This window comes from Lichenostomus cassidix, chromosome 7, assembly GCF_008360975.1.
Source record: "Lichenostomus cassidix isolate B80296 chromosome 7, HeHo_3.0, whole genome shotgun sequence".
Lineage (NCBI taxonomy): Eukaryota > Metazoa > Chordata > Aves > Passeriformes > Meliphagidae > Lichenostomus > Lichenostomus cassidix.
Window position 1 is genome coordinate 19,000,507 of NC_139488.1, and position 14,165 is coordinate 19,014,671.

A 14,165-nucleotide genomic window follows, 5' to 3' on the forward strand; every position below is an offset into this window, starting at 1 on the left:
GGATGCAAAGCCCACTCCTGTGATTAAGTCTTCTAGATGATAACTGCTCTTCTGAAGGTAAAGCTGAGAGGGGACATTTGCCAAGGCCTCAGTTGAAGACAGCTCAAGGAAAGGAAGCTGGAAGAAAATAAAGGGTGGATCCAGTGTGCTGTTCATTATGCAACTGTACTCATTCAGAGGCCTCTTTATGTCATTCAATATAAACAAATACCTGCAGCACTACCAGGCAAGGCAAAAAAAGCCTTGTTGTGAAGCAGAGTGGGAGACTTGTTGAGACAGTCTCGGAGGTCATCACTACAACCTATTTTAATATCAACATGTACACACACCCAGTTGTACTCTCTAAATCACAAAATCATCACATGTGGAACAAACACCATCATCATCATCATCATCAAGATCACTTTTTCTGTTTGTTTGTACTCAGAGCTCTTAATAGCTGCTTATATTGTTACTCTGGCAGTGACTACAGTTTACATAGAATGGCTGAGTTCACATTAAGCTACCTGCCACATGGACTGACAGCAATGCAGCTGCAGCACACTGCCTGCTGGGGCAACACCTGAATCCTACTTTCAGGCCACCCTACACGTGTAGACAGGAGCTGCAACCACTGCACAGATGTATCAGACTTTCTCCTTCACCATGAAGTAGCGTTGTCTTCAGAGAGCAGAACTGAGGCACGACACAGGAAAGCTGTCCACAAGCTGCTTACCAGCTGCCTGTCACTGAGCAGAAGGCATCTTTAGCTACTACTAGAGATGTTCTTGTTAAAGGGACTGAGGGAAGGAGTAGCAAGGCTGGCATGTGATCCCTTTCACTGCTTCATCACGCTACACCATGCAGGAGCATGTCTTACTCTGTGAGAAAAGAGCAAGTCATCCCAGTTAACATCAAATTCTAACTAACCGTCTATGTGTGAGATTTTCCGACAAAATTAATGCTTTATGGCTGTGCACATACTTCTAGTCCCGAAAAAATGGAAGAGGGGAGCAAATGTGGCACTTAGTCAATGAAAGAAAAATGCAATGCAAAAAAAAATTCCATATATATATATATATGTATAAAGATAGAATTGCTTCTGCTTCCTAATTACTAAAACAGCAACCTAATTACTAGATTAGATTACTACATTACTAAAACTCCATGGCTACACGTGACTGTAGCATTTCACAACATTATGACATAATGTCACAAAATTTCTGGTCTTTCACCAAAGTTACAGGCTGATAAAATACCAGAACTCAGGAAAAGCTGATTTCTAATTTATACTGGCAGAAGATCAGACTTAGGACGTTTGAGTAAATAAATTTTATTTCAGTGTAATACAGATCCTCAAATCATTTTGTCCACCCTCAAAGAAACTGTAATTTACACCACCAGCAGACCTTACTGTATGCAAATAATCCAATAAGACTGTGTGAGAAAATTCTCTTTATGCATGTAATACAATCTCACAAAATTAATGCCCTTTTTACATTAAAATTCATCTAGGAAAACAAATGCTAATTTGTTGGAAGACCAACAACTAGTCTAATGTATGGACTCCAGGATGTTTCACAAGAAACTCTAAAGTCACTGGGCAGGGAGTGTGAAAACCCCTGATCATTATTTTTTCATGTATCACTTAGCATTTACTAGTCCACGTGCAGGTATGACTTAGGATTTACTAGTCCATGTGCAGCAGGAAGGCCTAAAGCTTTGCAAGAGATTCACAGGAGTCCCAGATGAAGTTAATACAAGTCTGAAAAAGAAGACCAGATGCAAGTGGTAATACCTGGATTCCAAAGACTGGTTTTATATATGAAGATAAACTAATGTACATTTTTACCTGAAATTTCTACCCATGTACAAGAAGAAAAGGTAAGATGTTGGATACTACTGCCTTGGCTCTTCATTCCAACAAGCCTTTCGCAAGACAGAGACTCACCATCATAAACAAAGAAAGAAAGTCAAAATCCTTAACACTTTCCTATTGAGGTCAAGGTCTCCAGTCAGCCACAGGTATTCAAGGGAAACAGAAGTCCTTTGCATATTGTACACAAAACACCGGACATGGAGGACTGAAATCAAAGAATCACTTTATGGACCACATAGCTGGCAACATTCTTGCTTTGAAGGATACCTCCTATGCATAACTTCTCAGTGTGCTGTGCTCTAGTTTGAGAGCTGGAAGAGGATGGCAGATTATTTAGCAGATGTCATCTTCTTAGTCAATGCACTTGGGTTATTTTCAAACGATTTAAAGAAAATATTTCCTGGTATAGATACAGGACTGTACAGGAAAAAATGGGAAAGAAGCTATGGTTTGTTCCTGATAAACACTTGAAGGATTTTGAGATTAAGATGACCTACACATTGTTTTTTCACCAAATTGAGAAAGATTCTTCATGAAATTAGGATCAGCTTGAAACCTTCAAGAACCCTTAAAAATAAACATAAAAGCAGATGCACTTCAAGGTAAAACTGAAGTTTCCTTTTCTTTGAGGCAATTTACTTAGGAATTTGTTACTAGTATTTAAAGCTCTAAACCACTCTGGTGTTACACCTGAATTATTCCCATCAGGAAACAAGGCAAAATAAAAATGTAATACTTATGCAATGGATACTAACTGCTAGCGTCTCTTCAAACCTTGGAGTCAGCTCTTGATGGAAGAGTAAGCAAGATGAAGTAGTGTTCTATTTCTGCTAGTGCACTTTTCATCTTGACAACTGAAGGTAAATGTCAGGCTAGAGATTCAAACTCTTGCCATGACTCCAACAAACCAGCAGCCTGTTTTCAAGAAAATCAACCTGTTAAGAGGTAGTATTTTTCTTCAATAAAACACAAAAAAAACAACTTAAAAACACAATGAAACTTTCTGTGCATCAGGCATACAGACACAAACTGGTTAACTCTGGTGAAGAATGTAAGCTTCTGGAGGCTGGCAATGCTATAGAGATCTCATTTTTATCTCTACATCCTTGTCTTGTAACCAAACCCATTTATCAGTGTTGGCTGAAAGTCAAGACATCTGTTCCTGATGAAATTTTGACATTTCTAACTTTCTATTTCATTTCAAACTGGAAAAAAACCAAGTATTTTTCATGTTTCCTCTAAATGCTCTAGAAAATAACAATTCCAGATTAGCACACATGACAGTACCTCTAGTTAGGATATAGGATGTGTTTCTTGTGTCAAATATCAAACTGTTTCATTGTCATCCCAACAAGTGACTTTTTTGAAATACCTTATTTTCTAGACCATTCAATATTTTACATCCACTCCTTACAACTATTTTTTTAATGTAATAATATTTAAAATGTATAAAAAAGAACATTGCATCAGAATGATATAATGCTGCTGTGGTATATAAATTACTTGGTGTCACACACACATACATATATATTTTTAACTACACATTTTATTACCTATATAAAGAATTAGTGAATGTGAAACTAAAGACTGACTTCTCTCTCTTTTTTCTCTAAATCTGATTTACTCTTGTTATCTTGAACACAAAAGAAATAAATGGTCTTCCAGTAAGGCACATGATTTCTGCTCCCTGCCATCTAAGCACCTCTTTCTGTCAATTTTTTCAAAACCAAAATTATCTTGAAGATATTGCAATGTTGCAAATAAACAACTTAAGGGGAACAAAACTAAAATTATCCTCAAAATGGCCTGTAATAATAAAATTTAATGCTGTAGGAGACTCAAAGCATTGATCCTAGAAGGGAATAGACTGTGTTTACTTCAAAACAACTCAGACTTCATTTTGGGTAGGAATAAGCTAATTCCTGTCTTAGGCTGAGGAGATCCACACCTATTTCTCAATTTACATCCTGTCTGTTCACACACCAGATTACAATAAAATCAGAAGACCCATCCTACAGAAAATGGAAAATGCAGATGTCCATTCACTCAAATGTTAAGTGCTCTGCCCCTAATTTTCTTCTGTAGGCTTACAAGTGAACTTCAACTTAATCCTCTCCTCAGTTTTCCAACAGAGTTTACAAACTTCATAAAGACAGAGCTCTCAGGAGCACCCTGAAGCCCTGCACTGATGCCACTTAGTGAGGTTTATGATTTCACACAATTGCCAAGGTTAGAAGAAACCTCTGGAGTTCACCAAGTCTTCTTGGTGGATGGTCAATTAGTGCAGGACCATGTCCATATTTTTTCAATACAACTGGAGACTCCACTGCCTCTCTGGGCAATCTGTCACAATGTTTCACCATCATCCCAAGAAAAATTTTGTTATGTTTAAACAGAACTTCCTGCATTTCAATTGCTTGTTGCCTCTTGTCCTTTCACTGTACAACTCTAACAAGAATTTTTGTCCACCAGCACTCCCAGGACTCCATCTACAGTTCAATTTGTCATCATCACGTCAATGCAATCACTGTTAATATAGTACAAGTGTTGTAATACTGGGAAATGTTTGGTACTGAACTGTTCATACTTTCAGGCTACTCTCTTATCATATCAGTTCTCACCCTTCTCTCATACTGCTGTGTGGGAAAACATGACAGATAAGAATCAACCGCTCAATTACCACTCCATTATTGCTTCAGTATATACACAACACGTTTCTGCTTGTGGTCTAACCACCTGCTTTTCTTCTTCTCAGCAGCTTCTTTCCAACATGATGCCCATAACAGGAATTAATTATATCTTATTGGACCTGATAGTCTCATCCAGAAGCACGCTTTGGACAACCTCAAGTATTGAAGCAGGAAGTTTGAGAAAAGCTAATGGACAACTGCAGAAAAGCTTGTCAACAAGCACATATTCATGACCCACTGATTTCCTAGAACTTTGTTTTCAATAGAAGCAACTGGTCTTACCAGTTGCAAGGGGGATTTTGGTCTTGACAAAGCAATGGTCTCTTCTGCTATAGCAGAGCTCCAGAGAGCCGCAGCCCTGACAGTCAACTGCTGAGAGGCTGAAGCCTCCAGCTCCCCAGCTGCACAGGTCTCCTGGTTGAAAAGTGCCATCTGAGTTCACCCACCACCCCAAAAATTTCTCAGCTCACTTTCATTTCACGCGGATTTAATTTTGTATGCTTTGTCACACTGTAATGCCCACCGGTTTAGTCTAGCATTCCACACATTTACACTGTCCACTTACAAAGTTTCAGCAGCTGCCATATCAAATCTAATTTCTGTGCATCTTTAAGGATCATACCTTGTTCAAGCAGTCCCCTTAATAAAAGCACACCAAGCAGTCTGTCTCCAACTATGGAGGCAACTGTGTTTGTCTCAGCAATAGATACATCACACAGTCACAACAGACACGAGGAAAAGCAAGCACAAGGGATATTACAACATACCACTCTGAGCTTCTTTCCACATTACTTCTGCGATCAGGAACTGCTTTTGAGTAAAGTATTTTACTTTGAGCTAAAGGGCACAGTCTTATTTCCAAATAAGCAATTCCCTGCCACTGCTTGACAGCATCTCTCATTAGGCTAGGCAGTTTAGCTCGTTTGTACCATTTCAAGGCAGACAGTATTGGTGCAAAAGCAGTTCTCATATTTGAAAGTTCTGCCAAACACCATAGGAAAGTATAAACCGAGAGCACTCTTCACTTCCACTCTCTTCTCAGTGAAAAGATGAGAGTCCCATGGACAAGATCAACAACATTCCCAATGAAAGTTCAGGTATCTATACGTCATATAGAACTGAATTCAGTCAGGACAAAAGGGAGTGAAGAGATCCTAACGTTGAAGTGAGGATATCAGCATCATTTCTATCAAGCCTTTTTCTATTTCTGCTTGTGGAACTAAAAAATACTAAGTTTATCTCAAAGGCTGGCAAATGGGCAGTGAGTAGATGTGACAACACCACACATAATATTATTCCACTACTGACAAAAACAGAGAAACTAGCTTCTGCAAATGATAGGCAAACACTACTGCATGCACAAATACTCAAACAGCTTAAAGAATGTAAGATTTTATGCCAGTGAACATATTCCAAGCTCTAACTTTGTGCACCAGTGTTCGCTATGTCAGCTAGATTTATTTCTTTTAATATAGTACTATAGGTTATTGCCCTCATCCACAAAGGAGAAGCCAATATAGCAAATATATTATTAAAAGGAAACTTCTATTGCACTTGCACTAAGAAAAAATGCAAGTGATTTAGCTATTTTGCTCTAACTATCTTTGCATCCTGTGAGTGCAAAGAAGGCTTTTCATCATTTCAGACCAAACTTTGAAGTGCATCATTTATAATATTAAAATGAATTTTAGGTTAGCGAACCTGAAAGATACTTCATTAATACAAGGTAGTCTGGAGAACCTCAGCATTTTGTTCCTCCCTGGAACAAATGGCCAATATACAAATGTATGTATATCTCACACATTAAAAAATATGTAACATGGTTAACTGGATATTATTGTATTGCTTCACAATTCTTAAACATAATAGTACAATTACCTTGAGAGATAAAACTTGATTGTGCTACATCAGTAATAGTTACATGAGGCTTCACAATTGCTCAGAAATATGAAAGCTTAACAACAGCAAAATTTGCTATTATGAGAGATACAAACTACACAGGAAAAAAAATAAAACTACAGTTTACTCTCTGCTTTTTGTGTGGAAGTCACAGCTTTGTGTTACAGGTTCACCTGAAAACCATCTCTAGGATTACAACTGACTGTGCTAAACACTCCAGCTCTCCCACCTTGTCCACAATTTGACTACTTCAGAACAACCAGAAAGGGATCACCAGAAACTGATGGATGCCGTATGGTGTACAGTTAGTCTTCTACAAGGGCTGTGTGCTAAAAACACTTCTTCACAGACGACAGAAATTCTCAGCCCATCTGATTATCAGGAACTTTGCTCACCTTAAAGCAAGACATCAGTGATTCCTCCTATTACAAATGACCAGACACCCACATCTCCCTTCCATTCCCTTGATGTGGATGGCCCCCAAAATCTCTAAGTGCCCAATGAATAGAGTCACACTTGTGGGAGACACAAAGCAATCAAGGTGTTAGACAAACAACTCCAAGGATGCACATGATATGCCTCTGATTGTCCATAAGGTGTCAACTACAGTCTTAAGCATACTCCTGGATATTATATAAGGTTACATCACTTATGAAAGCAATATACTTTTATGCTATAATTTATACTTCATTCTCAAAATTCCAAGACCACCTTGAGAGAGGCAAATGCCATCTTGAGAAACACCAAATGCTAATAAACTGTCAACCTACTGCAGGCATGGGATATTTAACAACATGAGAATAAAGAACAAACCCCCCTTCTCCCCCCCAGTATGGTCAAATAAACACTGTTCAGCTCAGGCACCAACCCTGTTGACAGAAACAGAGATAGATTTAAGGGAACAGAATATTCCAAATGTTAATTTACTAAATATTTTGTATAGACTAATAAGACACTGGTCTGCAGGTGTGTGGAAAGAAGCAGCACACCAGAAGCTCCTCTCTTTTCCAAGAATAAATCCTTGGCAAATACCTGTTAATCAGTGAAAGAGGCAGAGGTAGGAGCAGCAGAAAGAGACACAGGTAATTTGGATCCAATTGCACAGTTACAAGAATGCAGGCAGGAACTGAATTGGGGTTCCTACCAGTAACTGGAACCCTCACTGAGACAAAACCCCACTAACAGCAGCTCTGCCTCAGTAATAGGCTCCCAGCACCCACTAGTGACCTGCCACTGAAACCTTTCCATAGGCAGAGCTATGGTTTAGCTGTCATATTTCTCCCACATGGATATTTTAGGAGTCAGTTTTCATGGCATGTCTACTGGAGCTCAGCACACACTTCCCATTTAACTCCTAATTTTAAGACTGACACTAATGCACACCTGTAAATGGCCCTATACAAAGGACATTCAAAGAGTGTGCATTTTATCCACTCCACCTTCTTTTAAAGGAACACTCTAAGCTCATGTGTGAGCACACGACTACATTACACCACAGAGATGTGCACCAGCACTGGCAGGATCAGCATGTGTGAGTGTACACTGCACTGGTCTGAGCTGGTAAGGCAGACAGGCCAAGATAGGCAACAGATCTCCAGGTAAAACAAACATTTTGTTGGGAGGCATCTGCATGTGTTAGTGGCTGAAGCTCAACCCTGAAACCCTTGGAAACAAAAGCTGGTTACATAAAGAAAAATATAAATGACAGAAAATTAGCAACTTAAAGAAATACAGCTAAACAGATAGTACAAGCAAGATATAAACGCATTTTAAAGCTATTTACTGCTAGGGTTCTATTGTTACATTTTAAAAATAAATTGGTTTAAAGTTCAAATAAGGGTTTTAGTTATTTTCTTTCCAGTGTCTGTCTTTGCATATGTTAGCAATTTCAATACTCTATTCAATTTCAACAGAATTAAGCATTTAGTAACCAGTAATCAAGCAAAAAGGAAAAGCCCTATAGGTTATCTTATGAAAAAAATTAATTAGTGAAAAAAAAAATAGAGAAAGAACTGAGAAAGCTATTGTCAGCAAACATGTGCATCCACTCACACACAAGTGAATTACACCTGAGTGACCAGATTTTGCCTAGCACACAGGGAAGTAAGCAAAAAATCTATAAACATTACAGCCTACAAAAAGGTTTCAACAGAAATAAGTATCAGTGCCCCACCCGGCCTCCCCAGCTGCAATTCTGGGCTGCTGGAAATGCAGCAAGTTTGTACACTCTCTTCCAAAATTTGTATCCTGACTAGCCTCCTTTTTGCTGTAAAACACCACCAATACTAGATGTCCTAGGGAGTACAAAAACCAAATTTGTATGTATACACTACACACCAGAAACACTTGCAAGACTGTATGTATTGTCATCTGAATGAATTTGTATAGGTAGCAAAAAATATATATACATGCCCATACAGTCATTGTATCATGTCACCCAGATCCACTAGTTCTACTGTGTCATACTAAATGAAAGTCAGCTGAGGTTACCTTTGAGGCTGAATTATCATTATGAAAGCCAAGTTTCATGTATAAGCCCTGAATTTCCATATGCTTACTAACTACAGTATCTTGATCAGAGCAATAGTAAATTATGGGGCTGGCTCAGTTCAACTCAGTGTGGTGCACCCAGGAGGGCTGTTGCTATATATAACCAAGTTATCTCTGACCTTATGAGACATTCCATCAACTGCAGAATAGCAGCATCACCTCTGAGAACTGCTCCCCATCAAGGCCAGATGACAATAAAAGCAGTATAAGCCTAGTTTGCTGATTCATGGAGTGATCTCATTAGATCTGAGCCCAAACTGCTGCTTACAAGATGAGGGAGATAAAATATACTGCAACTGCAGGGCAAAGATGAAATATGAGTAACCAGAATAGATGAGCCAAGTTTAAAGTAAGTAGTAATATCAGACTACTTGACTCAGAAGACTGGTGGACAACATCAGAAATCTGTTTAGTCAGGAACACTTTTGGAGGATTTAGTCAACTTCTCCCTTGAGAGAAGTCTCTAAAACCAAAGTGTTACTCTGTCACTTTGTGTCCAACAGGCACACCAATTGCTGAGTGAATACTGTTTTTGTATAAGCACATACTCCTTACAGAGGACATGCGTAGGAGTTTAAGAAAGGATGCTGCTTCTGAGCAGAGAGGTCTAGTGCAGAGGAAGAAGAGCCATGTTATCCCATAAACAAAAGAAGAAAAATTGTAATTGCCCAGATTAACAAGTGCTTCTTTATCTTTTTTAGGCCAGTCAAAATTACAACACCCTGCTATTAGTAAAACCAGTTTCAATTCAGCTTTAAGCTGTCTTTCCCACATTAGAACTGGAAAGGATCCAGGGAGACAGAGACTTATTACTGAGCACTTATATTAACTGTAGGCATTGTATAGCACAGGGGATATCCTTAACTGCTTACATGCCCTAAAAAAAGTAGTAAAACAAAATGGATACCTACTATGGGGAAAGATGTTCCCACACTTCCACTGCATTGCTAAACTCCTGTCATCTTCCAAATTACTAGGTAACACTACGTTTGTGCTATGTTATTATAGTTTTCTAAAATGTACTTTGTGTTGAAAGAAAGAGATGAATGAGAAAGAAGAAAAAAGAGAAAAGGCTGTTAAGGTATTTTAACACCTCATTCATAACTATAATAACCTTGGCAGATACATCAACTAAATCTCCTGGCTATGAGATTATACCTTAGATCAAAGCTTATTTCAGGAGCACTGATCATCATCAGAGCCACTTGCTGAAGTGACTGAGCATACAATTAGTGTTCTAATCTAACTTTTCCTTTCATTTAAGAAGGCTGGTCAGTGATAGCAGGACAAAGAAATTAATAAAAAGTAGCTCATTTGAAAGCAGAAAAAAAAAATTAAGAAGTGTCTAGATTATTTTTGTGGCTTGGTTAGCTTATTCACCAAGCCAGCAACAAAACAACAACAAAAAAAATCCCCATAGGAATAACTCCGTAAATAATAGGTTTACATGTAAGGAACAAAATTTCCAAGTTCTGTCATTTCAATTCCACCTGTAAATATGTACACACAAACACATATGTATATAGAATATAAACATATATGTCAACTTGTTACCCTTAGCATTTCAAGTTGTATCCCCCAAACATGTGAAGAACTTTGTAAGCAAAGACATGTAAAGTCCAACTCCCGCAAACCATATTTCTTACTACTGTGAGAATTCATAAAGTTGGTGACCCTTCCTATGATGCACAGGAAGTAAACCATACTACTCCAGCAGCCCAGCAATCAGCTGCTATGAAGCAGCCTGAAAATAATGGATATAAAATACGTAATCAAATTCTTAACACCTTGTGTCTGCTTACCTACCAGCAGACAGAATTACAAGAGCACCTGTATTAGAGTTAGGGTGTCTTACCACACAAAATAGAGAATGCACTGATGTTACAAATACTACAGTACAATCATAGATGTAAAATAGACCTGCAAGTTTTTTAAAAATGTATCACAGAATCTATTTTTATTTTTTCTTTAGCTGCTACCATTGCAACTGCTAAACATTCCAGGATGCAGGATGTACATCAGTCATCCACAACTTGAGTTCTGAAAGAACAACTTGTTTTAACACAGAGAAGAATGAAAAAAATACCAATTTTAAAGATATTACTCTCCTCCCTCTTCTAAAGCCTATATAATTGCAGACCTTTAATGGATGATGTGCATGAAGCACTTCTGTAGCTCCCAAGAACCAAAGCACAGAAATCTGAAAAAAAAAATTAACAATAACCAATAATAAAGCTCGATTGTTCCCCCATTCAAAGTCATATACAATCCCCGTGTTTTCATTAATGGAAACAGGTCCAGTTGCTGTTGCTCAGCCTCCTTTAATAAAATGCTCTACATGAAAAAATCACTATTGTACCGTGCTGTGTGGATTAATCCCACACAAAACAGCCTGATTCTACTCTCACAGTGTAGTTTTGAAATTGATTTTAATTTAAAAAGGAAAAAATGCATACCTCAGTAATTGTTAATGAAACATCTTTGGAAGTCTCTCATACAATCAGGCTAGCAGAACATATTTCTAGATCTGTTCAAATTTCAAAAATTTCAAAATCAGTCTAATGAATACAAGAGAATTTAAAAAGAACTGATTTTCTCATCTGTATGCATAACTAACACTTAAAAATATAATGTATTGCAAAATTAAAAATTACTTTAAATGAATAAAGAAAAATAACTAGAGGAAGTGAATACAAACAACTACATAAACAGAGTAACTTCTACCATGGTAAGTACAGCCACATCAGAATTAGCAGAAATGTGAATTTAACTTTAGGCTGAAATTGTCTCTCTGACTAACTGTTCCTCCATCGACACACAGCCCTGCTGTGATGCGTATTGCAGTTCAGATGGCAAAGAGATGCAATATCATGTACCCACTCTCAACACGCAGAAGTACACATCATACAGATTGCAAACAAAAAAAATTAACGGTTTGACATCATCTAAATAATGCTTGTAATTGCATTCATTAATCCAATTGTAATTATATTGCAGTATTTAACTCAATTGCTTCAATTAACTTTTCACAACCTCAGATTTTCAGACAGATGACTGCTTTTGCTGTCTGGTTTCAGTAAATCTGTAAGGCAACGCAAAAGTTAACAACAGCCCGTGATAGCCTATTTTTCAAAACAAATATGGTCCTCTCAACCAAGTTAGAAAAACAGGCAAGTTCTAACCAAAGAGAGGGAATGCTTACAAAATGTGAAACAGTCCCTGGCAGATCAGCTGTTTTATCATTTTTAAAGTATCTTTACAGCCCTTCTCTGGCATGTAGTAACTACAGGTCTTCCTTTATCTTCCTTGACTACCCTAACAGCATACCTAGGAAGACAACACTGCAAACACGTAGGTGTTAGCATGAGGAGTCGTTCTTTTGTTCTCTGTGCCGAGGGAACACCACCTGTGTCAGGCGGCGCAGCAGCGTGCGCAGTGAGCACACATCGGCTCCAGCTGCCTCCCGACAGGCGAGCCCCGCTCGGCACCGCACGACAACGCTCACACAGCAAATACACTCACTGCTGACCGAGCGCTAGGCTGGCTGTCTTGTGTTTAAACATACATACACACGGGGTTTGAGTTCAGCAGCCTCGCAGAACGGTGAGTTTGGTTCAGCGATGAACAGCGTCTGGCGCGTTTCGTCACCGAGCTCCCACACGCTGACAGCCCCGGGAGTGCTCCGATACTGAGCACGGAGCGCTCACCGATACCATTTGCACTGGCCACGCACAGCTCCGCTCAGCCCCGCCGCCCCGGGCTGCTCTCACCCAGAACTGTCCCTTCCTACCTGACGCCCTCGCTGAACAGCCGCCGCCGGCCCTCAGCTCCCCGCCGCCGCTGCTCCGCCGCGAAGGACACGGCGCGGGCTTCGCCCCGGGGAACTCTCCGGAGAGCGGCCCTGCGGCGGGGGCACGGGCGAACTCTCCCGCCGGGACCACTTGCCGCCGCGGCCCGTCGCCACGCGCTTCCTGCGGGGCTTCCCTGAGGGGGGCGGACAGGACCCCTCCGCAGCCCGCGGATGGCGGGCAGGCGCCCCAGTCCACACAGGTGCCGGAGGGCCCTTCTGCCCCCGCCCGCCGCGGCCGGCGCAGGTGGCGGGAGGGCTGCGCCCATTCCCGGGCAGACCTCGCCTCCTAGCGCCCGCGCCGGGCCACGCTGCAGGCAGCGGGAACGGAGCGCCAGCAGCCTCCCGAACCCCTTCACCTTCCTGCATCGGGCCCGCTAGGTGACCGACCGAGGGGCAGGGAGAACGTAAGGGCCCGGTAAGGCTGGCAGAGAAGCAGCGACGGGGAAGATGCCGAGCTGACAAGGCTCCCCGGCTGCCCTTGGGCCCACCCTGCCCAGCCAAGCCACGCCAGGGGCGACGCGGGGAGCTCGGCGTTACCTCTCGAAGAGCAGCCGGATCATGAAGATGCAGAAGGCCAGGGGGAAAGCGAGGTAGAGGTCCTCCGCCTGCGGGAAGACGGCTTCCTCCGTGCTCTGCAGGTCCGCCCAGGTGACGTTGTGCGGCAGCCAGAACCGCTCGTTCCAGAACCAGGCGAGGATCCCTGCCATCTTTGCTTTGTCTGCCGCGGCGCCCCTCGCTCCGCTCCGCCCGCGGCGAGGCGCGTGTGAGCGGCTGCCGGGAGAGAGGAGGATGGAGGCGTGTGTCAGCCCCGCAGCCGCGGATGATGCTGCCAAACGGCGCCGTGCAGGTTCCCCGCCCGGCGGGGGCAGCGGCCGCCCCGCCTGTCACACGGCCGCGCCGGCCCCCATTGGCTCCCGGCCGCGCCCGCCACTGCTCGGGGCCCCGCCGGGCGGGCCGGAGCCGCCTTCCCCCGCCCCTTTCTCCTGCCAAAAGACCGCACCGAAGCCCGAAGCCGAAGTGATGCGGCCCGAGAGAGCGGAGCCCCCATCCCAGGGGCACTCGCCGTGGCCAAGGCTGCCGGTAGCAGTGCTGTACCCACCGGGCACAGCCTCCACCTCAGTGTCGGCCCGGGGCCCCGCCGGCCTGGCGGCTCCGCGCCGTGTCACCCAGCCGCCCCTTCGTCCCCCGGCCGGGCTGCTAGCGAGCCTGGCAAGGCTGTCGCCCGATTGGAATAGGCAGGGGGCAGCAGAGAAAAGCCCCCTGTGAGCTGCCGGGGTTGGCTGCCGTAGCCTGGTCCCCGGGAGTGACCCCTGCCCGG

The 14,165-nt window shown here is 42.1% G+C and overlaps 1 protein-coding gene across 2 annotated transcripts in view; it reads right to left on the minus strand.

Annotated features, from left to right (window-relative positions):
- The window catches only part of CERS6 (ceramide synthase 6), a 110,487-nt gene extending 96,806 nt beyond the window's left edge, over positions 1 to 13,681 (minus strand). For both annotated transcript variants that reach the window (XM_085066537.1, XM_085066536.1), the window contains exon 1: positions 13,385 to 13,681. In XM_085066537.1, coding sequence (XP_084922663.1) covers positions 13,385 to 13,554 — 170 coding nt within the window. In that variant the 5' untranslated portion in view covers positions 13,555 to 13,681. The remainder of the gene's footprint in view (positions 1 to 13,384) is intronic.
- Positions 13,682 to 14,165: the final 484 nt, after the last annotated feature.